The sequence below is a fragment of the Neovison vison genome, chromosome 5 (genome assembly GCF_020171115.1).
Source record: "Neovison vison isolate M4711 chromosome 5, ASM_NN_V1, whole genome shotgun sequence".
Taxonomy (NCBI): Eukaryota; Metazoa; Chordata; class Mammalia; order Carnivora; family Mustelidae; genus Neogale; species Neogale vison.
The window spans coordinates 163,068,149-163,095,368 of NC_058095.1; the positions used below are offsets into that span (position 1 = coordinate 163,068,149).

The 27,220-nt window shown below is 43.8% G+C and overlaps 2 protein-coding genes across 7 annotated transcripts; one reads left to right on the forward strand and one right to left on the reverse strand.

Moving 5' to 3' along the window:
- Window positions 1-267: 267 nt before the first annotated feature.
- On the reverse strand, window positions 268-10,063 carry LIG4 (DNA ligase 4). Of its 4 annotated transcripts, none has more exons than XM_044250086.1 (2): window positions 10,047-10,063; window positions 268-4,079 (listed from the first exon to the last, which is right to left on the reverse strand). In XM_044250086.1, the coding sequence occupies exon 2, from the start codon at window positions 4,049-4,051 to the stop codon at window positions 1,316-1,318; it is 2,736 nt and encodes a 911-aa protein (XP_044106021.1). In that variant the 5' UTR covers window positions 4,052-4,079; window positions 10,047-10,063; the 3' UTR covers window positions 268-1,315. The 4 variants fall into 4 exon arrangements, with proteins under 4 accessions (XP_044106021.1, XP_044106018.1, XP_044106019.1 ...); XM_044250083.1 differs by lacking the exon at window positions 10,047-10,063 and adding an exon at window positions 7,873-7,929; XM_044250084.1 differs by lacking the exon at window positions 10,047-10,063 and adding an exon at window positions 7,521-7,597.
- A 187-nt stretch (window positions 10,064-10,250) lies between these two features.
- Window positions 10,251-25,995, forward strand: ABHD13 (abhydrolase domain containing 13). 3 transcript variants are annotated; one of them, XM_044250087.1, is made up of 2 exons: window positions 10,251-10,493; window positions 24,837-25,995. In XM_044250087.1, the coding sequence occupies exon 2, from the start codon at window positions 24,857-24,859 to the stop codon at window positions 25,868-25,870; it is 1,014 nt and encodes a 337-aa protein (XP_044106022.1). In that variant the 5' UTR covers window positions 10,251-10,493; window positions 24,837-24,856; the 3' UTR covers window positions 25,871-25,995. The 3 variants fall into 3 exon arrangements, with proteins under 3 accessions (XP_044106022.1, XP_044106025.1, XP_044106023.1); XM_044250090.1 differs by lacking the exon at window positions 10,251-10,493 and adding an exon at window positions 13,147-13,167; XM_044250088.1 differs by lacking the exon at window positions 10,251-10,493 and having other exon boundaries at window positions 24,888-24,972; window positions 25,062-25,995.
- The last annotated feature ends 1,225 nt before the right edge of the window (window positions 25,996-27,220 follow it).

Sequence of the window (27,220 nt, forward strand, 5' to 3'; positions counted from 1 at the left end):
AGGGAGAGGGAGAAGCAGGCTCTCAGGGAGCTGGGGGCTACATCTCAGGACCCTGAGATGAGAACCTGAGCCAAAGGCAGACACTTAACTGACTGAGCCACCCAGCTGTCCCAACTTTAAGTTTCTAATAAAGTTCATTCAGTAATACGAAATACAAAGGACCTCAAGTAGGAACCTGATTTGAATTGGTGAAAAATTATATCAATAACAAAATATGTCTGATTGAAATAACTACTATGAATTGTTTTAAAATAAATACATCACAAATTTTAATAGTATATTAATTATTTTATTTAAATAAAGAAATATAACATTTGTTCCACTGTATCGATAAAATTTCAAATTGTTTACAAATAATAATAATAATTCCTTGGGTACTATATTTCAAGTATCACAAAGCTGTCATGAAAACATATTTTTCAAAATGAATAGACTGCATTCTAAAATTTAGTATATATATATTACACAAAATTAAATAATCTAGGGATAAAATCATTTTAAACAGAGCAATTTACCTCTCTGTAATGGAAGTTACAACACTTATGCCATCTTGACATGTACTCAAATGGATTACATCTAGGAAAACCACTCCCTGTGAATATGATCTATCCTGGAGTACAGTGCACGTGAAAACATTCTCTTTAAAACATACTCTGTTGCAGGAAAAAAAAAAAAAAAGTGGGCCAAGTACTTTAAAACTTCAAGTTTCTTTTAATTAAATTCATCTAATTTTAAGTTATTTCTCCTAATTTACCTAATGACATCATTAACAAGGTTTCATTCGTGAGCTTGCCCTTAACCTTAAAAAATAAATTTGTTTATATTTCACACTTGAAAGAATGTTAGCCTTCAATTTAAAAGAAATATTTTTTATAAGTCCGATTATAGCAATTCTGCTTCTTTCTTGTAATGCTGTAATTAGATAAAAACTATTAAAATTTTGATCTAGGAAAATCCACTTAGATCAATACTTTTAATGACTCTAAAAGTTCATGAATGTAACTAATATTTGAGTCAAAATTCTCAATTTCTGTAGGGATATTATATAAATGTCTCTTATTTAAAGTGTTTATTTCATCTTGGTTTTAAAAGTCACTAAATACCACACGGCTAAAAGAATTTTTTATTTCTTGGCTTTGGTCCATTCAGTGTCTTATTTATCTCACATATTTAAATTGTCTTTCTATATCTCATAATGCTGTTTAAATATAAATTTTAAGGGATTAAAAATAAAATACAGTTTCATTTTTTCTCAGGACTCCTCATCACAATGAGGCCACCGGACCATAGGCTTTCCTCCGCAGAAAAGCTAGCTTTAAAGCAAGTACTGATTTTCCTCCTGCAACTCACACTTGTCTATTGAATCAGTGACCCAATCTTGTTGCAGGATTTTAAACTTTCTCTTAAGAGTTCTTCGAAAAGCTTTTAAATCTGCCACACGACTCTGATCCTCCCCAACGATGACATGAGACACTCCCTGAGCTAAATGAGAAACCACTTTGGCTCCATGAAACCGAAGCTCCAAAGCCGTAACGGCTAATCGTGTTCCCTCGATGCTGGTACTCAAGTCATTCACAACAGCGCACGTGTCCACGTAAACCACGTGGCGCCGAAACATACTGAGAGGGTGGCCGTCCCAGGAATACTGGTGCTCTACGTCGGCAACCACTGAAGCCATTTCTCCAGGAGCTTGCGCGCTGGGACTTTTGATTCCCGAGAACACTTCCTTCAGTCGGTTCAAATCTGTATCAACGAAATAACTATCACCATAACAATCGTATTCACGGGCAAAATGCTCCTTCGTTGACGGGCACATGTGAATCATAAAGCGAGGCTGCCACGGCACGCAGCTTTTGGTCTTAAAACATTCCAACAGCCACTCGGGCTTGACGACATCATGTCTGTCCGAAGAAATGATGTTTTTCACTCTGATGTTCTCGGACCCTGCAATGACGCAGTACGTGTCTGGGCCTGGATTCTGCACTATGTAACCACCCAATTCGGCAATTCTGTTCTCCAGATCGGGCTTCGGATGGCCGTCCGTGCCGTTCATGACGCAGAACTCCACGTCTTCAAATATATTCGACACTTTGTTTACATTAGAAAGGTTGGGCGCTTTCAAGTGCTCGATGATCCCGATAACTTTCCTCATCTTCGGGGCAGCCCTCCGCGTCTTTTCTTGTGGCTCATCGCCGTCGCCGACGTACAGGTGTTTGGAAGCCAGCTTTCCCGAGGCCTTCCCGCGAAGCTGCTCCAGCCCGTCCCGGGTGGTGCACTGGTGCCACTCTTTGTCTTCTCGGATCCTCTCGATTCGTGGGAAACGCAGCGTGCAGCCAGTCTGATACATGTCGCTGGGGACGATCTCTGTGGCCTTAACCTGAACAATGACAGAATGACAAGGCTCAATGTACACCTCTGGCTTCTCCGTTCCACACAAAATGCTGCTCGGTGGAGCTTTCCTATGGAAAGGCTTCCAGTGTTTGGCCAACTTCAAACCCAGATCGTACAGTTCTTTCATGGTGTAACCTGAACCAACACGGCACAGAGTATGAAACACCGACGGTTTTTCACCAGGAGGAGGCGTCTCTGCTACGGCACATAAGAAATGAGACATCATGCCCCCTCGGGAACCCTTACCCCAGTAGCCCCCGACGATTAAGATGTCCAGCTCATCCACCAGCCCGTCCACGTACTCTGGTTTAATCTTCAGCCATCCTTCGCCTCTTTTGTCCGGCTTGTAAATCGACAGAGGATGTTTTATCATGATCCCCTCTTCTCTTTTATCTATTGCTTCATTCAAAGCATCGACCACTTCTTTCTGAGTATGAGCTTGTGTCTTCTGCACTATTTCTATCCTACCTGGTATTGGTGTAAAAACACTGGTAAGAATCTCATACCTCTTTTTCAGGGTCTCACGTCCCAGCTTTTTATTATTAACCATCAGTACATCAAACACACAGTAACAAGTCTGCAGATCAGAATCCTCCACCATTCTCTTGATATCAAACTTAGTCCCCTTTTGCATGAAAGTCTGTGTGTTGGGGTTGAAGGCCATCATCTCGCCATCCAGGATACAGATCTGTATGTCTGGCTGGAACGCACTGTGAATGAACGGTGTAAGAGAACCTTCCTGTGGAGATTTGCCGAACTGATCCGTGTAGTTAAATCCATTTCGGGAGAAGTACTGGTACTCCCCACCCTGCTTGTGCATTTGCATGCGCTCCCCATCGAGCTTGGTTTCAATGTAGAAGCTCTGGTGTTTCATGTCCTTCTCGATCCGCTCAATGTCTGCTATAGCAGCCAGCATCGGTTTAAAGGCTGAGAATAAAGTGATGGAGATGTCACTGAGTCCTACGGAAGGGTCATGCAGCTGCCTACACACCTTTTCCAGATCTGTGGTGACGTTATGCAACTCGGCAGCATCATTATGGAAAACAGAAAATACAGACTGTTCACTGAAACCGAGTTTTAAGTCCTTTAAAATCATCCGTATAAGCCACTTCTGTTCCAGTGCTGAACTCTGACTTATTAGCTGAAGAAGACTCTTCTTAATTAGGTCCTTTCTTCTGGCAGAATTATTGCTGGCAATTGAGTCTAAAATGTCATTTACCTGCTGTATGGTTAAACTTCCTTTCTGCAAACATCTTGGTTTCAACACAAAATATGCAATTGTTGCAAAGTCACCAGCATCTCCACGAGTTCCGGTGGGCGTTCTGTAATTTAAAAGTTTAAGGGCATCTTTTCCTCCTTTAGGCAAATTAAGCAATTCGATATAAAGTTTAGCAAGCATGGTTTCCTTGATTCCATACGCCATTCTCTCTCTTTCCAGCTGAGGAAGAATAAGTCTCATTGCTGGGTAAAAAGAGTCTTTGACATCTTTTTGGTTCTTATGAAGGGCACTGTGAAATCTTCTCCAAGAATCTAAAAATTCCCTGAAGTGTCTGATTTTTTCTGCTCGTCCTTTACTTCTCTGTATTCGTTCTAACGTTGAACACAAGTCTGCAAAAGGAACATGAGATGCAACAGTTGGTGAAGTCTGCGAGGCGGCCATGGAGGCGATGGTGAATTCTCTGGTTTAACTAGGAAGGCAAAAAGAGAGTAATTTTCAATTAAAGATAAAATTCAACTAAACATTTCATGTAAAGACCTTACAGATAGTGTCTCATTCGTGATCAATGCTTGCTAAACAAAACCAAATTAATGCTAAAAACTTGTCTCTTTTCATTCTCTACATTTACTAAAAATCAACTATTTTACTTCCATCCTATTTAGAGTTTATTATCAAAAGTATCACCAGCCCCTTTCCGTACATTTACAATACTGAAATTGACCACTTTGTCTTTCTCCCTAAGTTCCAACTTCTATTGAATTAATGATTCCATTCCTCATTTAGCTCATCGTGCAAAGGAATAACACAACCAAAAAAACAAGGCTCAATTCATTTCATTTCTGGGCTTCTGAGGTAAGGCCTTTCCTGACACTTCTCCTCCTCTTCTGTCAGATGACCATACAGCATCAGAAATCGGCGTTTTCAACAAATCACTGAATTGAAATTTGGCTTTGCGGGTACTGTAGGAGTTCACCCAAAGAACTTATCTTCTCTTTCAGCCAAAAAAAGCCCATATCTGTGTTTACTTTCACTTCACTGTTAGCAAAGCCAAATCACTCCAGTGCCCAAAACCCAACTCAGAACACCCTTCCTATGAAATCCTTACCTGACCTACCTCTTTTAACTCTATTTTATCATAGCTACTCAATGGCTTTACCAACTTAAACTCATTAGCACACTTTTCTGCTCCTATTCACATGCAACTACCCCCCAACAATTCACTGACTACATATGCGCCAGGCCCCATACTGTTTCTGCCTTAAGAAAGCACGAGTTCTGGGGCGCCTGTGGGGGGGGCTCAGTGGGTGCAGCATCTGCCTCAGCTCAGGTCCCGATCTCAGGATCCTGGGACTGGTGCGGATGCTCGGACTCCCTGCAGCAGGGAGCCTGCTTCTCTCTCTCCCTCTGCCACTGTCCTGGCTTGTGCTCTCTCTCACTCTCAAAAAAATAAATAACATCTTAAAAAAAGAGAGAGAGAGAGCGAGCAAGCATACATTTTATAAAGAGAAAGGGGATCTAACGGGAACTTATTATAAAATGCTAAGTGTTTTAACAAAAGTAAAATGTCATGAGACAGCTTTTCACTGAAGCATCTTTTTAAGTCAGAGAGGAAATAACAGGTACCTTGCTGGGTTAGGGTCTAGATTGTTTTCCAAAGTGATCACCACAACTGTGAAATTTCTTTGAAGTTTTAAATATCCATGCAATTTTTTTAGGGGGAGTGAGCAGAGGGAGCAGGAGAGAGAGACTCTTCAGCAGGCTCCTTGCCCTGTGCAGAGGCCCCCACGGAGCTCCACCTCACACCATGAGATCATAACCTGAGCCAAAATCAGGAGTCGGAAGCTTACCCAATTGAGCCACCCAGGCACCCCAGCAAATTCTATCAGAATCAGAGCTACTATATGATTTACATTATGTAACATTAAAATCAACTAACTTTTCCAAAAAAGACTTCAAGTAAAAATGTGCATTCCAGGAATATAAACTGTGTCCTATCTTGTGGTTTTAGACCCCTCCTGGCACATCCCTGTGTCCCCTAGAGAGCAGGGAGTCAGAGCAGGGAGGAGGGAGGGAGGAGGGAGATGCACTGTACTCTCAGAGACCAGGAGATTCCCCATGGCAGCAAACAAGACAGCACTCACTAGGAGCACAGGCCGCACTGTCTGACAGCTGGCACAAGAAATCCAACAGCTGGCTGTGGTACCACGGTCACCACACTGCCGGTCCCTGGAGGTCAGGAGCAGTACTTTGTGTCAGTAGTGCCTGGTATACAGTAGGTTTGTTTGTGGAGTGAATTACGGGGTGACTAGAGTTGAGCTCCTGGAGAAGCACAGGAGCAAAGGCCAGGGGCTGGTCACACATGGCACAACGCTCCCCACCCCCAGCCCCACTATGCCCCGTGGGATTCAGTTTTGTGAAAAACATTTAGCAGCTGTGATTGCACTGGGAAAGTTCCACAACAGCCATTTGATGGCCTTTGGGGAAAAAGGCCACACTTCTCAGCCCAATGCTCCGCTTCTATGGAGTCAGGTAGACCATGAGACAAAACCCATGAGAGACCACTTTTCCCAGCTTTTGATCTCTGAATACAGTGACGGCTCCCCCGGTCTCATCTGCATAACTGACTGAAACACGCGTCAGATGTGCTCACCGTCTACCTCTCGAAACGCGCGCCCTCAAGCCAGTGCATTATGCGATGTGCTGTGCTTACAGTTCGCATATGACATTTACGTAAAACACAGAATGTCAAGAAACACTTCTTGCAATGTTCGAGATGGGTACACAGTTTCTGATCTATCTGAATAGTCTACGCGGTCTCAGTTCCCCTCAACAAGTTCCAGGAAAAGACTCAACTACTTTATTACAACACTGAAACTGACCCTACACATGGGCGCCAAAACTGCTAAAAATGTAATAAGGGCCCCAGAGTTAGGATGAAATGAGGAGACAAATGTTTTTATTCCTTAAAATGGACAAGAAAATCGCTTCTCAGCCTTCTGGCTAAGATCAAGTGTCAAACTGCACAGGAAAATAAAAGTATGTACAAAAAAGTCAAATATTGGGATTTCCATCGAACATTAAACCTAAAAGGATTTCCTTGTAAACTTTCTCTAATTTTATTGTCTGGCTCTGCGGCAGTCCGCCCACGGTCCACATTTGGGAGAACACCTGAACAGCGTGTGGCTAGGGTTCGGGCCCGAGTCCGACCGACGTGAGTGTAACGGGGGCTCCACCGTGAGCAGCGCGACACGGGCCAGCCCCGCACCCTCCCCCAGTCTCCGTGAGTGCGAAGCGGGGTCCACCCCTGGAAGGCGAGACGAGGCGGCGTCAGACGCCCGCACACGGGCTGACCCTGGACGGGGCGGCCAGCAAACTCGGCTAATCCGGCACCGCGCCGCCCGCGGACGCAGCAACGTCTAAAACGCTGTATAAAGGGCTAAGGACAGAAGCGCGGGTCGCTCTGCTCGGACGGAGAGCAGCAGGGCACGCGGGGGACGGACACCACCAGTACCGTGCGAAGCTAACACAACACACACAGCGACCACCCGTCCTCCGCCAGCCGCCGCCCTGCTGTCCTCAGGCGACACGGCAGAGCCCAGAGCAGGACCGGGCTCGGTGCCCGCGACGGCCCGGCCGCTTCCCGGAGAGCGCGCGACCCGCCGGCCTCCCCTGACGGCGCGAGGCCCCCCCGGGAGCGGCGCCCCCCACAGCACCCGCCCCCGACGGCGCCGCTCGGGGAAGCCGTCCGCGGAGGGGAAAGGCCAGGACGCGGGCGCCCGAAGGCCGACAACGGACGGACTTAAGAAGAGAAACGGGCCCCCCGACGTCCGTGCGGCTGCCCCGGGTCCCCACCCCGCGGACACCCGCCCCCGCGGACACCCGCCCAGATCCCGGCGGACGGTCCCGTTACCTCTCGGAGCGGAGCGTCCCCGCGGGCCTGGGGAGGACGAGGCCCCGGAGTCGGGACGTGCGCGACCGCGGCGTCGCAGGGGCCAGCGCGGCCCGGGAGGCGGACACGGACAAACCCGAGCCTCGCCCGCGGCCCGGGAACCCCGCCCCGAGGGACGGCCGCCCTCCGCGCCGCGCGGTCCCCGAAGGGCCCGGGCCCGCCCCTATGACCGCGCCGGGAAGCGGGCCTGAAAGACTTTCTCTCCGGAAACAGAAACGAACTTTCAAGACCAAAAGCATGTGGCGGGCCGGGAAGACGAGGGACAGCACCCGCCCCGGTCACGCCGGCTCGGCGTCCGCCCGCCGGCACTTACCCGCCGGCTCGCCCCGCGGACTCCGACGCCCGCGCCCCGCTGCGCAGCCGCACACACGGCCGACCGGAAGCGCAGCCCCAGCAGCGGTCACCAAACCGGAAGCCGCCGGCCGAGGGCTGTTCCGCCAGCTGCTCCGGGCGCAGACGCAATCGCCCCTGAAAGCCGGGGGGTGGGGGGGTGGGGGGGGTGCGTCGCGAGGGGGGGAGGGGTCTCTGACGTCATGAAGATGATGAGAGCGGCCGCCGTCACAGCGTCAGTCCGTGACGTCATAGGGACAATGCGCGCAGGCGCAGTGGCGCTCGGGACGGGCGCGCCTTGCAAGGCTGCGGAGGTCCCCAAGGAGCCCTAGTGTCAGTGTGACTACAAGCAACTCCCGGTCGCCTCCCAAAGCAGCAGGTGCTCTTCACAAGTGGCTGACCCAAGAGAGTGGGTTCCGTCTCCGAGCGACAATCGGAAGCACCTTGTGTACTGACCCTTACTTGGACTATGAACCTAGGCTAGTCCTCTCCCTGCTCGGCCTCATAGAGTTCTGTTCTCTGTCTGTAAGCAGTGGTACCAACCCTCATCTCACTGGTTGTTGTGAAAAATGCCCTGATTTGAAAAGGGGCATTTTCCCTCCCAAAATGTCTGCTGTTTCCTTTAAATGGAAAAATAAGCTTTTGCAAAATTGCCTAAGGCTGTCCTTTCCTATTTGTTTCTCAAGATGGTACAACTTTGGTGTGAGTTCTTGTCTCTTCGTACAGAAATAATACGTAACTCATACAAATACATAACATATAATTCTTAAAACAGACATAAAGACTCTTCTAGTCTTTATGGACTCTTCTAGTATCTGTTCGAGGATTCCAAATAAAAGTACTGGGCAAACCCTTATTCAGCATGGATACAGTAACTGTGCTAGGCATGCAAGATTGAGAGAAAACAAACTCAGTCCTTATGTTGCAGGAGCTGTTGATTTCTACCAATGTTTTGTTACGGGTTGTCTCCTTTCATGGAGAATTGAGAAATTATCCATGACGATGGGGAAACAACCTTTATAATTATTCAACTTAATTATCAATTTGTTTTGGATTAGCACCCAACAGTGTTGGTAGAGGACCCCCCACAGTTGCTCATCTTAGGAAAGGGCATTTATCTGTGCACATTTGCACCTTGTTCAACATCTACTGAGCTCCTACAATGTCAGAGTTTTCACTTTATATTTTTCATACAAGAGAAGAGCCAAGGATTATGAAACCAAACTCCAAATTAATTCAAATCTTAGTCTCCAATTCACCATGATATTTTAGCCTTTCTAATGCTTGGTTCAAAGATAATCAGGGGTTTTTCATTAAGTATTTTCTAGAGGTGCTGTGATTATTACTTTATGTCAGTAGTCTCCCTTAGTGCCCGGCATTATTGGTGACAAATAACAAGAAGCTATTACGAGAGTCTTGACCTGGAGCTCTCCATCCGATGGAGGATACGTGTTTGTCTGTTGTTTTTAAATATGAAATATCCTTTGTATATTTAAAATAGGGCACGGAGAATGGGGGAATGATTGAGGGAGAGGGACAGATTCTGTAGAAAACCAATTGAGTGCCTAGAAGGGCTGATAGTGAAGCTAATGAGGGATGTCTGGGTAGCTCAGTGGGTTAAGCCTCTGGCTCTTGGTTTCAGCTGACGTCATGATCTCAGGGTGGTGAGACGGAGCCCTGAGGTGGGCTCCATGCTCTGCGGGGAGTCTGCTTGAGATTCTCTCTCTGTCCCTCACCCCACTTACGCTCCCTCTCAAAATAAACAAAATCTTAAAAAAAGAAAAATAGCGAATCTAATGAAACACCACCTTTAAGGGCCCATTTGTGCAGCCACTCCCCAGGACTTGGGCTCTCGCATGTTCCTCTGGTCTTGTGCTCTTGTAAAATTTGCAAAAATAAGATAAATTTTGTATTCTTTTTCTTTGAAAGGCCCTCTAGGGTCTCCAGGTTCAGGCCTCTGATACAGGCAGGAGAGGGCAGGGCTGCGAGAAACCGAAACAACGTGAGCTATGCACGCCTTTTAAGTACTTGGGGGAACACACTCTAGTACCCGGTAACTCTACCAGGCAGACACGCTTTCTTATGTAATTAATACTTATTTGTGTGCACGCTTAGACTGCGTCCTGAAGGGAAGTCTGGTGCGTTACCAACACTCACCCCGAGGTCCTCGGATGAGGGTGGAAGGCCTCCAGTGACCCCGGGCGCAGAAGCCACCGGGGAGCGACCCGCGAGCTCCCGCCCGCCGCGGGCCGGGCTCCAAGGTATCTTGTCCGCGCGGGCCACCGTCGCGGGGACTCCCCCGACTGCGGTTTGTGCGCATGCCCGGGAGGGCGGGTCGGGTTCCCACTCAGGGGAGGAAGGCGGAGAGGAGAGCAGGTGATGTGGGAGCCGGCGGGGACATTTGCCGGCGACACCGAGCGTGGGCCGGAAGTGGAGGAGCCGAGAGCGGCGCCGCAAGAGCTCCGGGCTAGACCGTGGCGACGGCGGCGGCCCCTCGGCTGGCGGAGGACGATGAGGAGCGACGGAAGCCGCGCGGGGGGACGCTGCTGCGCGGCGCCGGGTTCCGAGTCCGCGGCCGACTGCGCAGCCTGCGAGCGGGTCTAAGTAAGTGCGGTGCGCGGCCGCCGGGCCCCGGTGCGCTCCCGCCGGGGCAGGGTCCGGGGGGCGGCCGGCGGGGCCTCCCCGGGGCTGCGCGACGCGGACGGGGGCCGGGTGAGGGGCTCGGACGGAGGCGCAGCGTGGCCGCGGGCGCGCCGTGACCGACGGCCCCGGGCGCCGTGCGGCGACCGGACCCGGAGCCGGTGTCCGAACCCGCGCCGCGGCGCTCCCGGCAGCGCGCCGGGACCGGTACTGGGAGACCGCCGCGCCCCGCCCCCACCCCCGGCCTCCCCCGCCCCGAGGAGCAGCGCGCCGGAAGATCGCCAGCTGCTGGGGCGGGCGTGGGGACCCGCGGGTGCACGCGGGCAAGTTTGGGGCGTCGAGGAAACCGCGCGAGCGCACCCCGCGCGGCCGAAGCCCATCGTGCTGCGGGTTTCCGCCGGCGTTTATTTTTTGGAAAATGCATCCGTGGTGTGCCTGCCCCGGGTGTCCTGACCCCGAAACCGGCGCTGGCTTCTGCAGCCGCTCTACGGACGTTTGCCGGGTGCTGGTCACGGAGTGAGACCCGCGAGACCCGACGGGCGGCGAGCTCGGGGGTTGGGTTTCCGTGGAGCCCCTCCCGGCTTCTTTCCGCACGGGGTAGTACTTGTGTGTGTGCACGCTCACATTCGTCGCGTTTTCTGCGAGAAAGTTAGATTTCGTTTCGGGAAGGAGCAGTTGGCTGTTCCCGGGCGCTGTCCTCTCCCCGGTGCCGACGCGGACCACCGGCTGCTCCGTTCGGTAACTGTGCAGCCTCCCTGCGCGCCCGGCACTGTCTGCCGAGAGCGTGGGACCCAGGGGGTGCAGCCCCGGCCTCGCGGACTGCCCGCCGGTGCGAGACAGGTGCCCGGCTCCACTGCGGCAGCCAGTGCCCCCGTCCGCGTGCGGACGCAGAGCGTGGGGCGGGCGCCCCGGGACAGGGACAGGGAAGGCTTTCTGAAGGAGCTGCTACCCGAGCTGGGTTTTGACAGAACAAGTAGGGCATTGCCCTAGTTATTTCCTGTGCGCGAGTACTCAGGTATTCTCCGGTGAGTCGTACCCATTATTTAATGCAAGTCTAGCAGGACCTGTAGCTGTGCTTAACTTTCACTTACCCTGCTCTGGTGGATCATAAATCACTTTAAATTTTGTTTTATAGAAGCAGCTGCAATAACACACTACCTATTACATTGATCCCAGCAGTGTTTCAATTACATGTTTCATCTCGCCTTTATCTGTGCGGAAACATGCATTTAGAGAAGCTAAGTGAGTAGACAAAAGTCATCCAGGTAATAACAGACCAAGCTGGAAAACGTCTCTTTCCACTGCGTGGCATTGCCACCCATTGGTCGTTGATTTGAGATGGTTGCGGTAAGGCAGCTCCTGGCTGTCTCTACCTCCCCATCCTGGGGCCCACATGCCTTCTCAGACACACCTCCAGCCCCTTTGCCCTCCGAGTGACAGGATTTAGGAACCAAGTTGTTCTGGGTTATCAGTATCACTTAGAGATAGGTTTTCCTATGATCGCCTGTCTCTTGTTTCTCATTTCAGGGGAATCTATTCCTGTGTCTCTGTCTTTCACTCATTTAGGACTCAGTGATAACTCAGATTCTAAAATCTTTCTAGTTCTTGTTTAATCACCCCAGCAAGGCATGAGGCCCATAGATGCCCTTCTTAAATTGAGACCAAAAGAGTTTCTAGTTTTTCTAATTCTTCTAATTAAGATGATTTTCCCTCAAATGATACAGTTCATAATGAATTGTTATATTTTGTTACCTTTTCTAATATGTCAACTCCTACAGCAGTACGTTCTAAAGTTGCAGAGGTGTAGTATTTCTAGGACTTGAACTATATGCATTAATGAGGTAGCCTGAGAATCATTAGAAGAAAATAATTTTCAAGTTTCATTCATCTAGTTAATATAAAGTGGCTAGAACTGTACCCCCTTCATAAGTTGGAAGTGTCCTGAAGTTCATTATCAGTCTTAATTCTAACATTACTATTTGCATTTTTAGCCTTTGTGGATCTTTTTAAACAATTTTCTTCCTTGTAGCTATTTATAATCTCAGAACAAACTGTGATTGGCTTGCATAGTGACAATAATCTGTCATCTTTGTTCTGTCAGAGTTGACTGTATTTGCCAAGTCTCCCATGCTACAAGTAAAGGGGAAGCACACACATGCTCTCCGTGTGGCTGTTGGTACATGTGTCGAGGTTTCTGCTCAGGCGGGTTTAAATCCCAGTTCTGAGCGCTCTCTGAATGATTCGGTTCCTATCCAACATTTCTGTAGGCCGTTGTTGTTCATTTGTCCCAGAGGACTATTAATACCCCCTTTTTCATTATTGATGACATGTGGGTACCCATTAGGGAAGTAGATAATTCATTGTGTGGTGTCTCCCGCACACTGATAGCTGCTTGTGTTTCCACGTCCGCTGTGCGGCTGCCATGATTTCTTCGCTTCTCCCTGCTTAGTAGAGAAGGAGATACGTTGATGTAGGAGGGTTGAACCCGAGTGCTGTGGTACTTGAAATGTGATTGGAAACTGAATTCCCTGCATAGCTGATGAGCAGCCTGGGACCCTCCTGTCCCTTGTGATCTGGCCGTTAACAGTGACACGTGGATTTGATGTCCGTGGACGTGAACCTGTTCTGTCACTTGGAGGTATGCTTGTTAACAAATGATGAGTTTTTATTTTTAAACAAGCTGTTCCCAAAATTACCAGTTTGAGATAGACTTAGGGGCCTTTAAAAATAATAGTACATTCATGATTGAGGACTTTCTCCATTGCATGTGAGTAATTGGTGAACCTTCAGTCAGAGTGTCTGGGGGAATTTGTCTTTCACGTACTAGTAAACATCTTCTGTACTTCTCAAAGATCTTGGACTGTTGGCAGAATCAGTAAATCACTACACACTGTATAATACAATGTAAGCACTCGCAATTAAAATAATCAAGATAATTAGCATTTACTTTTTTGTATGAGAATTCCAACTTTTATTAAAATATGATCTTAAGTACGATTGAAAGAATAACATATTTGTCTGATCTACTCTGCTATTGAGGCAGTGATAATTAAAATGTATTCATTCCCATAATTTAAGTTTTAGTTCTTGATTTATTTAAGTTTTCTTTATGATTTGGGGATAAAGGATAGCTGGATAGAGAACTGATCTGAGTAGATTACAGACTTCAGAGGGAAGTGATAATATCTTTTGGCAAGGAAAAAGTTGATGGTGCTTGTTACTCTAGACTTGAAAATAATCTTTAATGTAGCATTTGCCATCGTGTCATTACTTTTTATTGGAGAGACTAACCCAAATTCCATTAAGTAAAGCAAAAACAAGACATTTCAGAGTTCATGAAAACTCATGATAGTTCCCTGTATATTCCTGACTCTTCTTTCTCCCCTCTCAGTAATTACATACTCCTAAAACATGCTATGTTTTATGTGAAGGTTGCTCCGCCAAAGTTATTTTCTACAACTTTGTGTGCTTTAAAAATATGTGACTTTGACAGTAGTGGTCTGGGAAGGAGACTGAAAATGTATGATGAATAAAATACCTCACAAACCCTAATTGAAATATAAAATCACTGTGTCTGTGCGCGTTGGAGATTTCTAGAGACTCATTTTTAATCTTGGTGCATACTTAGCTCGCTCACTAACTTTTCAGTTACTCATTAAAGTCATATAGCTGGGCCCTCCAACCTTCTACTGTACTAGTTAACAAAGACTATTTAAAATCTAGTGCTTATTTTCCAACTCTACCTTTACTTTTTCTCTGTCACCTATAAAATAGAATTTGTGAGATCTTATGGATTATTCAGGTAACAGCTCCCTTCTCCAAATGTGGGAACCGAGACCCAAGGTAAAAAAGTGATATGTGGGAATACCCATTCAAAATGAGTTGCCATATTTAAATGTGGACATGGGGGGCACCTGGGTGGATCAATGGGTTAAATGTGGACTTGGCTAGTGATCTGAGAATGTGTGAAGCAAGAGTCACTGGGTACACGCCTCGCCTGGAGTGACATAGAACTTTTGCCTGGGCAGAAAGTTCTCCCTCCAGAGTTTGCCATCTGTCTTCTAGTTTATGATCCTTGGGAGCCTGAAGAATGCTAGGTGTTTTTATTAAAGATATTTCTCTTCCAGAATCTAGCAAGTTTTAGCAACCTGTCTATATTATAATACACAAAATTACTGTAGTACATTTTGGGGGGGTTCTGGTTTTATTTTATGTTTTTATTTAATTACAGTAGAGTTAACATACAATGTTATATTAGTGTCAGGGATTTTTTTTTTTTCAGGGGATGCAAAAATAGTTCATTATTCTCAGTCAGCATGATGCAACACATTAACAAAGTGAAGGATAAAAATCATAAGATCATTTCAGCATTCAGAAAAACCTTTTGAAAAAATTAGACATCTGATTTCATGATAAAAACTGTCCACAGAGTGGGTATGAGGGGATCTATTTCAACATAATGAAGGCCATACTATATTAAACTTACAAGTAACATCCTACCCAGTGATGAAAGACTGAATGCTTTTCACCTAAGACCGGGAACAAGCCAAGGAAATGCTCTTGCCCCACTTTATTCCCCTAGTACTTGGAAGTCCCAACTGTAGGAATCCTCTTCGATGTGTCCCCTGCTCTCCCTTCGTTGTAGAGTTTATTCTGTCAGTCTTCAAGTGGATTTCTGGGGTATTTAGGGTGATTTGATAGTTATCTAGTTCTCCCCTATAGTACCTCATTCTTAATCTGAAGGAGTCACGTTTCTGGAGGAAATAGACAGTAGGGTTGTATAGTTAGACAACCGGAACAGTGGTTTTCAAACTTTCTGGTCTCAGAACCTCTTTACATTGTAAAGAATTATCAAGGATGCCAAAGTGTTTCTGTATATGTGTACTCTAGAGAGAGATATTTAATGTGTTAGAAATTAAAGCTGGGAGTTTATAATGTATATAACATTTTAAAATGGCAGTAAAAAGTTCATTCTGTGTTAATATATTTTTTGTCGAGAGCAACTGTTTTGAGGAGTATGGCATTGTTTTACGTTTCTGTAAATATCTTTAATGTCTGCTTAGCAGAAGGTATATTATCATGTTTCTGTATTCATTCTCAGAAGGTAGGTTGTTTTAGGTGAACTGTGTGAAGCAAATCAGGTTCACACAAAACTTGTAAAGAGAAGAGTATTACGGATGTTCTTTGATATTGGTCCCATACTCAACAGGTAGTAGTTTCTTAAGGGCTGGTTACATTGTGGAATCTGAAACTTGGATCAAAGAACTTTTGTCTTTGTTACATTAAAATCCATTGGTTTGTCTTATAATGGACTGTTACTTCTGCTTGATGTGACAGCATTCATTGCTCATTTGGAACATATTTGTTTGCTGTGTTGGGCAGATTCCTTCAAATGTTGGTAATCGAAAAGGTTATCAAATTGCATTTGCTGGTACCATCATTACTGTGATGCCAGCCGGAAAGCCTCTGAAGTCATGGGAGGCTATTGGCAACTTCACATTTGTTTTCCATAACGTGTCTGCAGGCACTGAAGTCTGAATAACCATAGTTTGTCAGTGGTCTTTTTAAGTAAAATTGTTGTCACCTAAAAAAAGCAGCCAGTTCAGCTCTCGACGCTGAATTTCAGTGCAGGGCCCTAGGGCTTTTTGTGTCCTCTCCATTTTGTCACACATTCATCACACAAAATGTTAAAGATGTATACTTATTGGCTGAGATATAAGTAAATTAATAATTTTTACGGCTTTTTCAGTGACATTCTTAAGTAAAACTGACTTTTGGCTCCTTTCCTGGAGTTCATGGCGATAAAGAATGGCACTCCTAGACTCTTGCCTCTGGGTGCCGCTGCCTTCATTGTTGCTCAGGCAGCTGCCGTCCTCCAGCAGTGGTTTCTACCGTTAATGCAGCAGTGAAAAGGCAAATCGTGTCTTAGTGCCATTATAACATGGATCTTTAAGATACCTCAGAAGGGTCCTGTGGCCCTTAGGACTGTGCAGTGCAGCCACTGGCGTAGAAGGGTCTGAGGCCTAATAAGGACCTTAAAGATCATCCGCTTCGACTGCTCTGATTTCCTGGACACTGTGATTGCCAAGTATTTACTTAGATTATGCTTGAATACTTCTAGTTCCTGCGAATAATTGTGCTCAGTAATAAAAATAAGCGGCATAGATAGCCGTTTGATGGCAAGGAAGAGAAATCCTTAATCGTGGAGTTGTGTTTTGTCCTGTTTTTTAAAAGTTTGCGTAAATTTCCACTTGGTTTCTGTAAGTAACCAAGCATGCTGAAATGTAGAGATTCCTCAAATTCTGTTGTAAAGGACACATAGTTGCTGTATTTAAGGGCAGTTGTGATCTTTGATTGTCTCGTGTCCTCTGTGATTAGATCGGTGCGTGTTAGACATGTGCTGTGACGTGCCCCTGTTTCCGGAGTAGATCGTGAGTCACTGGAGAGTCACATGAGGTAGGATCTGCATGTATCTGTGGCGTTGTCTTTCGTCTTTAAGTAGCAGGTAGGGTGCCCTGGCATCTGCCGGGCTGGGAAACCAACCCTGGGTCCGCTCCAGGGGCCTGGGCTGGCCTTGAGAACCTCTGCGGGGATTTGTGCCTGTGTTCTGAGGACTCGTGTCGCTGACCAGGGGCGTGACGTTGGTACTGGTCTCTCTCTCTCTCTTTTTTTGAGCATCAACTTAGACAATATTTATTTAAATAAAATGGAACCATTTGCAGTTCTCCCAAGTACATACAAACGAGGGAGCGCCCGAGGTGACTAATGGCGGTCAGGTGAGCGCTCCTGTCAGCGGCTCGGTGACGTCCACCCGCTCACGCTGCAGCCAACGTGATGGTTCTGACAGCCTCTGAAGTCACGGCTCCAGATTGTTTTTATTTTTAGTCTTAAATTGGTGACTGTGTACTCACGACGGTCTAACATTGACAAACCTGAAGCACACGGAGCACTACAGGTGAATAAAACAAGTTAATGCGGACCATACATTCTCAAGGGGATCATCCCAGGTCTGGGGCTTCTGTTCCTGATTAAAGTGCTTCTGTAGTACATCAGGATGTGGCTGGTACTTCAAAACCGTTCTTTTAAAAGGAAAGTGATCGGGCGCCTGGGTGGCTCAGTGGGTTAAAGCCTCTGCCTTCGGCTCAGGTCATGATCCCAGGGTCCTGGGATCGAGGCCCGCATCGGGCTCTCTGCTCAGCAGGGAGCCTGCTTCCCTCTCTCTCTCTTTCTGCCTACTCTGTCAAATAAATAAACAAAATCTTTAAAAAATAAAAAAAAAATAAAAGGAAAATGATCGTATCTACTTTATCTAAACATTATAATAAAAATTAGTAGTGCTTCTAACAGATTTTTTTTTTTAAGATTTTTATTTGAGAGAGAGAGAGCAAGGGAGAGAGAGCTCCAGCAGGGGTGGAGGCAGAGGGAGAGGGAGAGAAGCAGACTCCCTGCTGAGCCAGGAACACTTGGGGCTTGGTCTCCTGAGCCTGTGATCATGATCTGCATCAAAATCAAGAGTTGGGGAGCCTGCTTCCTCCTCTCTCTCTGCCTACTTGTGATCTCTGTCTGCCAAATAAATAAATTAAATCTTAAAAAAAAAAAAATCAAGAGTTGGCCACTTCATCGACTGAGCCACCCAGGCGCCCCTCAATAGATCATTTCTTGAGAAGTGCTTAGTAATATCTGTTTGATGACTCTGAATACTGCATCTAAATAAAAAGCATGAGATTATTTTTAATGTTGACTTTTTTCATTCAAAGTCAAGACCTGTGCATGTTATAATGATGTGCTCATTTTTTGAAACTGTCACACATTAATTAAATTTTAGTTTACACGTCATTATATATTGAACGCCAGGATTTCACCTGTGTTTTTTAAAAAAGTTATTTGTTTGCACACCATGTGTTGGTTTTGTTTTTTGTCTTTTGTTTTTAGTAATTGACATAAAGCATACAAAATGTGAGGGGAGGAGAAGGATGTGGTTGTTTGTAGATAAGTTTGAGGAGTCAGTGAGCATCAGATACTCAGGGAATAGATAAATTGAGATTGGAGATGCAGTAGACACAGAGAATTGAAGTAAGTTATACACAAGTGTGATAGTTCGAGCCAAGAGAGAGAATGAGATCGCTGAGGGAAGGGAAGTAGATAAATGGACAGGACCTGGGAAGATACCGACTTTTAGGGGTGTATCAGAGGGAGGAACACTGGGATTTGGGTATACTGGAAGCCAAGGAGGAGTCAGTGTTTAGTGCTGCTGAGGATTGTGGTGTTGCAGTGTGAATTGAGAAAAATCCATTGGATTTATTAATAAATGAGGTTTACTTTTTTTTAATTTTTTATTTTTTATTAACATATAATGTATTATTAGCCCCAAGGGTACAGGTCTGTGAATTGCCAGGTTTATACACTTCACAGCATTCACCATAACACATAACCTCCCCAATGTCCATAACCCATCCACACTTTCCCTACCCCCTCCCCCCAGCAACTCTCAGTTTGTTTTGTGAGATTAAGAGTCTCTGATGGTTTGTCTCCCTCCCGATACCATCTTGTTTCATTTTTCCTTCCCTACCCACCAAACCTCCCATGTTGCCTCTCAAATCCTTCTTATCAGGGAGATCATATGATAATTGTCTTTCTCTGATTGACTTATTTTGCTCAGCATAATACCCTCTAGTTCCATCCACATCCTTGCAGATGGCAAGATTGCATTCTTTTGATGGCTGCATAGTATTCCATTGCATATATACACACCACATCTTTATCCATTCATCTGCTGATGGACATCTAGGTTCTTTCCATAGTTTGGCTATTGTGGACATTGCTGCTATGACCATTCGGGTGCATGTGCCCCTTCGGATCACTACATTTGTATCTTTAGGGTTAATTGCCAGGTCGTAGGGTAGCTCTATTTTCAACTTTTTGAGGAACCTCCATGCTGTTTTCCAGAGTGGTTGCATCAGTTTGCATTCCCACCGACAGTGTAGGAGGGTTCCCCTTGCTCCGCATCCTCGCTAGCATCTGTCGTTTTCTGACAATTTTAGCCATTCTGACTGGTGAGAGGTGGTGTGAGGTTTACTTTTCATGAGAGATCGTGGTGAGGGTTAATGCATCAGGTTCTTAGACACTAATTAGAGAGTTTTTGGAGTGGTTAAAGCCACAGGTAGACGAATTTGAGAGACATTTGACATGTGAGACCTTGTGTGATAGCGTAGCAAGAGCAGAACTGAGAAATGGGAATAAGTCAGATATTTAAATGTGGGCATAAAGTTAAAACATAATAATGTAGAAGCATGGAAGATGAGAAGATACTGGTTGACTGAGTTTCTGTTTTCTGTAGGTCTAATCCTCTTTCCCTCTCAGCAACCCTTCTAGTTAGTATAAACTTTGGTTTAACTTTGAATATATAATCTCATCATCTTTCTTGGTTGTTCAGTATACTAAGGTGATATCAGCAAATGCATTTGAGCATACGGAAGAACCTGGCAGATAATGCATCTCTTTTGGCAACACATTTTGTAAATTTAGCAACACATTTCGTAAATGTTTTGCCCCGTAGATGCCCCCATAAAATGTACAGTCGCCTTGTTTATTGTCCATGACCGGCAGCAGTGGCCTTGGGTTCAACTGGATAATCACGCTCAAGACCTGAGAGGCCATACCTGGTGCTCTGTCTTTCCCCTTTTTGAAAGATAGGGGATACAAACGCAGCACGTCAGCATCAGGTGCTTTGTTCCCCGGTAATAGCTAAGGTTAGAGGAAAGGTGCCGTGGGCGGGAGCACGTGCCACCCTGACTTAGCGGCTTCCTGCTCCGTGGGAGATAGTATCTTTTGTAACAGCACCGGGGCATTGCACCCAGGTGCCAAGAGCACACCAGTTCCACGTCCAGTCCCCACGGAGAGAAGGCTTTCTTTATGATTCCACCGGACATGTGTAGCCCTACTCAGTGTTTGCTCAGTCCAGGTGTAGCTCACCACTAGGGGTCAAGTTTACCACACAAAATGTTGCTTGGAAAAAGCTGGCATCTCACCTTCATGAGGTTTCCAGGGAAACAGTACTAGAAGGTTAACCAGAGGTCATTTTTTCATGCTGGAGAAGAGGTTTTGTTAACCCTTTACTCACACCAAGTTATTGACAAAATACGTGGAAAACTTGCATATCACTAGCTGTGTGATCTGTGAAGTGGACTGTATTAGAGGCACTGTTCATTTTCATTGCCCTTCATAACGTCTGGGTCTGCACGAAGTTGTTTTTACATGCCAGCAGATGGCTCTAGTAATTGTATTTTGCCGGTGGTTTTAATACATTTAGGAAATTTAAAAAGTCCTTCCATATATTAGGCTTGCTTGCCTCAATTCTTAAGATCATAGAAGTGTGTGCTCGCTCGCTCTCTGTCAAATAAGTAAAATCTTTAAAAAAAAAAAAAAAGAGAGAGAGAGAGAGACAGCATACACACTTCAGAGCAGTTTTTATTCACCTGTCCTTAAAGTTGATTTCCATTTGATATTCCTCCAAATGGACTGACTTCGATTCTGTCTTCCACGGTTTAAGAATATAAGTTTATGTTGTTTATCACAAAGTCATTTAGTTAAGGTCACTTTTCAGGACTGCTTTGTGGAAAACTGCAAATTTAATTCCTCTTATTTCTAACCATAAGTGAACTCAAATATGCCATTTTTTTGATGTCCCGTCTTAAATATATATATATGTCCAGTGCTCAGAATACAGTTATGTTTCCTCAGAAGTCTAATAAGTTACTGGAACAATCCACTAATATACCTTATAAGGTATATTAGTGGATTGTTCATTCAAAAAATATTTTAGTCTTGAATATATGTAAAGTGGTGTACTACCCAGTAGGGAATAGAGTAGTGAAAAAGAGAAAGATAGTTCTTAGGTTTATAGATTTAAGTTCAATATTTTATGTTGAAATTAGATATTACAGAGCCTGCTTTAAAAGGATAATTTTTCTAAGTTTGAATAATTGAAAATTGTAACTCTTTTTTCTATGTTTTTGATTTATTTGTATATATGAGATAGTGCGGTAGTTTTTATTTAATATGAAAATTGGTCAATTCTTGATTATCCAGGATATAGGGGCCCTTATCAAATTTCTAGATTTGCTTGGTACATTCAGATATTGATGCTAATTTGAGGAGAACATGCTTAGGAACATAGTAGTACAGCTAGAAATACGAGTCACAAAAGCAAATAACAGTTAACATATCTCTATAGCATTTGTAAATGCTTTTTAAATTAGTTTCATTTGGTAATGCTGACCGGCCTTATATATAGGCATTTTAAAAATTCTCATTCTACTGAAAAAGAAATTTAGATTGGAAATAAGTGATAAACATAAGATTATTCAGGAAATACATGGTAGAGCAGAATTTTAAAAATTCTGGATGAAATTTTACTGTGTTTTTTTCCTACTAAATCACCAAATAAATGGTACTTTGAGTTACTCTGATAACTGTCATAAATGATTGGCTCTAACCATGAAAAAGATAGTAAAATTGTTCACAAAGAAATTTCTTAAGTGGTATCTTATTTTCCAAATAGTGCAATGCTCTAGTATGTTTGTATTTTATCCCAAACCCTGTTAATCCTAATCATTACACACACAAAAAATGTTATTTTGATGTAAAAAGTTAATGCTGGTGTGTTTTTACATTTCTCCAGTACACCTGTTAGGTACAAATGACAATCATTGATATAACTTATAATTAAAAATTAAAAATAAAATTAAGTAAACAGTGGATGAAAAGTTTAAGTGGGCCAGATGTGTTGTTGAGACATATCCGCTGTGTTGAAGGAATATAGAATAGCTCTGACTGATCTGAGCGCTTTAGATAAATTGCTGTTATAGGTTGTAAAGGCATTGATTGATTACCGATCTGCAAAAGTTGTCAGATTGAATGTAATTGGCTTATTTGGCTGCTATAATGCAACCACTTTCAATCTGGTTTTTAACCAGTTCTTGATATCTGCTGCTCAGGGATTGCTGCCTCTACAATAGTTAAGCTTGAATTTTTGTTTTACCTCACATACCTGCTTTTCTCTGGCTTACCATGGAGCTCATTGTAATAAAACTTGCTACAACTGGGTGGCAGTGTTGATTTCAGAGAAACTTCAGAAAAATGTCCTGTTGTCAGTGTACATTCATAGTCATTTGGATAAGAACTCAAATTTCAAAGTCTGTGTTTAGCGAAGTAGTAAGACATGTTTGGTGAGATAATGGTAAAAATCAAATTTGTTAAGTCATCTAACTCATCTTTATAGCCAATCCAATTTAACTTTGTTTTATGATTTTTTTTCAGTGTTTAATTCAGTGAATGAAAATGTCCCATTTATTAGCTTATGGAATACAGTAAAATTTCAAAAATCAGTCACTAACATTAGATTCAATAATAACCTCTTTATGGTAGTTTTATGAGTGAGTAAAAGAGAATTTCGGTTTTTTTTTTAAGAAGAAAATATTCAGCGGGGGAAAGGTCAGTTTCTTTAACAAATGGTGCTGGAAAACTGGATGTCCACATGCAGAAGAATGAAACTGGACCCTATCTTAGACCATAAACAAAAATTAACTCAAAAAGGATTGAGGACTTTTAAGACCTGAAACCATAAAACTCCTAGAGAAAAACCTGGCCATAAGCCCCTGACATCTGTCTTGGCAAAGATTTTTGGATCTGTGACATCAAAAGCAGGGGCAACAAAAGCACAAAATAAGTAGGTGAGCCTGCATCAAACTAAAAAGCTTCTGCCCAACAAAATGAAAAGACAGCCTACTGAGTGAGAGAATATATTTGCAAATTATATATCTGATAAGGGGTTAGTCCCCAAAGTATATAAAGAACTTACACAACTCAGTAGCAGCAAAACAAACAGTATGAGTATAAAATGGACAGAAGATCTGAATAGACATTTTTCCAAAGAAGACATACAGATGGCCAGTAGGTATATGAAAAGATGTTGAGCATCACAAATTATCAGGGAAATACAAATCAGAAACCACAGTGAGTTAGCCCCTCGTTATCTGTCAGAATGGCTGTTATCAAAAAGACAAGAAATAAATGTTGGCAATGATATGGAGAAATGGAAACCCTTGTGCCCTTTCGGTGGGAATGTAAATGGTGCAGCCACTATGAAAAACAATATGGTGGTTCTTCAAAAAATTAAAAATACAACTACCGTATGATCTGGCAATTCTGCTTCTGGCTATTTATCCAAAACCACTGACTCAAAAAGATATGTGGACCCACATGTTTACTGCAACATTATTTACAACAGCAAAGATACGGAAGCAACCTAAGTGTCCTGTTGGTGGATGGATGGATGGGTAAAGAAAATGTGATACATACAGACAATGAAATAAAAAAGAATGAAGTCTTCCAGTTGTGACGAAATGGATGGACCTGAGAGCTTTGTGCTTCCTGAGCTAAGTCAGAGAAAGACAAGAAAAAAATAGACCGCAAAAACTAACCCCCCTCCCACACCCAAAACAAAACAAAACCCCCAAACCCCAAGTTTAACAGATACAGAGAACAGATTGTTGGTTGCCAGAGTCAGGGATGGATGAAATGGGTGAATGTACAAACTTCCAGTTGTAAAGTAAATAGACATGGGGATACAGTATACTGTTTGGCAATTATCATTAATACTGTATTGCTTATTTGGAAGCTTTAAGAGAGTAGATCTTAGAAGTTCTCATCATAGGGGAAAAAAAAAAAATTTTCCAATTGTGTATGGTGACAGATGTTAGCTACTTACTGTGGTGATCATTTCCCAAAATATATAAATACTCTTATTTTGTACACCTGAAAATAATAGTGTTACATGTCAGACCTCAGTACAAAGAAATTTTTTTTTTCTCAGCCTACCTGGCTCACCGGTGGGCACACAAGGAGCTTTGGAATCCTGCTGGTTGGCCTCTGGCCTCTTCTGCCTGAGGAGCTGGGAGCACAGCTGTTGACTTACGCCCCCAAGCCTCCCTTCCCTCATATACAAATTTGGGAACATGGCCTCAACCGATTCTTCTGTCAGATCAAGGAGAATGCCTTAATGAAAGTACCAGGCAGTAATTAAGCACTTTTTTAAAAGAGGAGTATCATTTGATAACTCTCTGTGTTTCATAAATACAGCAGCGTCAGGAGAGAGGAGACCGATGGAACAGAAGCAGCAGGGGAGTCCGAGCAGCCGTGGGTGGGCCCTTCAGAGGCGTCTCCTAGTAGCATAATTTGTTATATCGTGAATCTGACTTTTTAAATAACATATGTCGAATTACTGATTCTCTCTCTCTCTCTCTTTAGGATACTTACGGAGAGCGGCCATGGAAAAGTCCTGGATGCTGTGGAACTTTGTTGAAAGATGGCTAATAGCCTTGGCTTCCTGGTCTTGGGCCCTTTGCCGTATTTCTCTTTTACCTTTGATCGTGACTTTTCATCTGTACGGGGGCATTATCTTACTTTTGTTAATATTCGTATCAATAGCAGGTATTCTATATAAATTCCAGGATGTGTTGCTTTATTTTCCAGAACAGCCATCTTCTTCACGCCTTTATGTTCCCATGCCCACTGGGATTCCCCATGAAAACATTTTCATCAGAACCAAAGATGGAGTGCGTCTGAATCTTATTTTGATAAGATACACTGGAGACAATTCGCCCTATTCCCCAACTATAATTTATTTTCATGGGAATGCAGGCAACATAGGTCACAGGTTACCAAATGCATTGCTTATGTTGGTTAACCTCAAAGTCAATCTTTTGCTTGTTGATTACCGAGGCTATGGGAAAAGCGAAGGAGAAGCCAGTGAAGAAGGACTCTGCTTGGACTCCGAGGCTGTCCTAGACTATGTGATGACTAGACCTGACCTTGACAAGACAAAAATTTTCCTTTTCGGCCGTTCCTTGGGAGGAGCTGTGGCTATTCACTTGGCCTCTGAAAATTCACACAGGATTTCAGCCATTATGGTAGAGAACACGTTTCTAAGCATACCGCATATGGCCAGCACTTTATTTTCCTTCTTTCCAATGCGTTACCTTCCTTTATGGTGCTACAAAAATAAATTCTTGTCCTACAGAAAAATCTCTCAGTGCAGAATGCCTTCTCTTTTCATCTCTGGACTCTCTGACCAGTTAATTCCGCCAGTGATGATGAAGCAGCTCTATGAGCTGTCCCCGTCTCGGACTAAGAGATTGGCCATTTTTCCTGACGGGACTCACAACGACACGTGGCAATGCCAGGGCTACTTTCCTGCCCTCGAACAGTTCATCAGAGAAGTCCTCAAAAGTCATTCTCCGGAAGAAATGGCAAAAACTTCCTCCAACGTAACAATCATCTAATGTTGTTCCTTTTGATTCATGCACTGTATTTTAATTTGTGCAGAATGATAAAGAATGTTCCTTCCTAGAAGTGTGTTATGTCTGTACTTGTCTGAAGAGTGACATTAAACTTTGAATGGACTTCAGTGCTCCTCTGAGATGATCCAAATAGTTTTTTACATTTGAAGAACTAGAATTCTTGGGATTCTTTCATACATTTTCATCCAACCTTTCAATGTGGTTATGTACCCATACCTTTAGTTTAATATGCCAGTGTAATAGCATATAGTATTCAAAAGTTTCTTGTTGCCTACGTGGTGTGCCCTGTGTGACACTCGGGTTAATGGCGGGGTGCGGAAGGAGAGTCGTAAACGAGAAACCTTTGAGTATTCTGCCTTTAGTAAATACCGGGACAATCATGGTAAGCAAACGTAGTCTGTTAACTGCATTCTTCCCCTTAACAGTTAAAATGAAATGCATGATGGTATTTTATTCCTTGAATTATGCAATGCAATGTTTTTAATGTAAATACTACCGGTCATATACCGATGTATATGGTAACCTGGGTCATATCTATTTTTATGTAAACTCTATTTTGTTCTTGGCAAGAAGTGAAATTGAGGCCTCTGTGCAGGTTGCCATTGACTTTTGCTCTGGTGAATGCTGAGATCCAGCTTTTTCTTACAAATAAATGGGACCCCATTTTTTCAATATAAATGTACCGTGTTTTGTTAGGTACAGTCTGGATCATGGCATGTAAACATAGAAATTTAGAATTTTACTGCAGCTTTGATGTGCATATTTGAACTTTTTAACATTTGTAATTTTGGTGGCAAAGAGAATTTTAGCTTCTGTCAGTTTTGTACGTCTACAGCTAAACCACTAATAGCAGTCATAATGACAATTAGAACTTGTTTAAGAATTAAATTAGCAAGTCTTACATTACATGATTGTACATACTATTTTACAGAAATTCCCACATTTGATTTTTTAAGTCCAGTATCTAGGTATTATCTAGCCCACTAAAGTCAAGGTATCATTTATTGGACTTCTGAAAATAAAAGTTACAAAAACAAAAGCAAAAAAGCTGTTCTTTGGTTTAATGTTCCAGTTGTTACGATAGCATTGAACGACAGTGTCAGGAAGTCTTATTTATTTCTCTCCTACATGTAGGAATGTGGGAGTGAAGGAACTATAGAGCTTTTTCTTACAGAACCTACTACCAGATCTAACAATTAAGTGGCTATAAGTGAGAAGTAGCATTTAGACATACAGAAGAGTAAGAAAAATCTTACTTAAAAAAAAAAGAGCCCCTTTAAACTCGCAGGATTTACCTTAAAAAATATAAGCTATGAGGTATTATTGTGCTAA

Bases quoted from the DNA above. Each gene is read 5' to 3' on its own strand.
- ABHD13 (XM_044250087.1), top strand. From the start codon at position 24,857: ATGGAAAAGTCCTGGATGCTGTGGAACTTTGTTGAAAGATGGCTAATA.
- LIG4 (XM_044250086.1), bottom strand. From the start codon at position 4,051: ATGGCCGCCTCGCAGACTTCACCAACTGTTGCATCTCATGTTCCTTTT.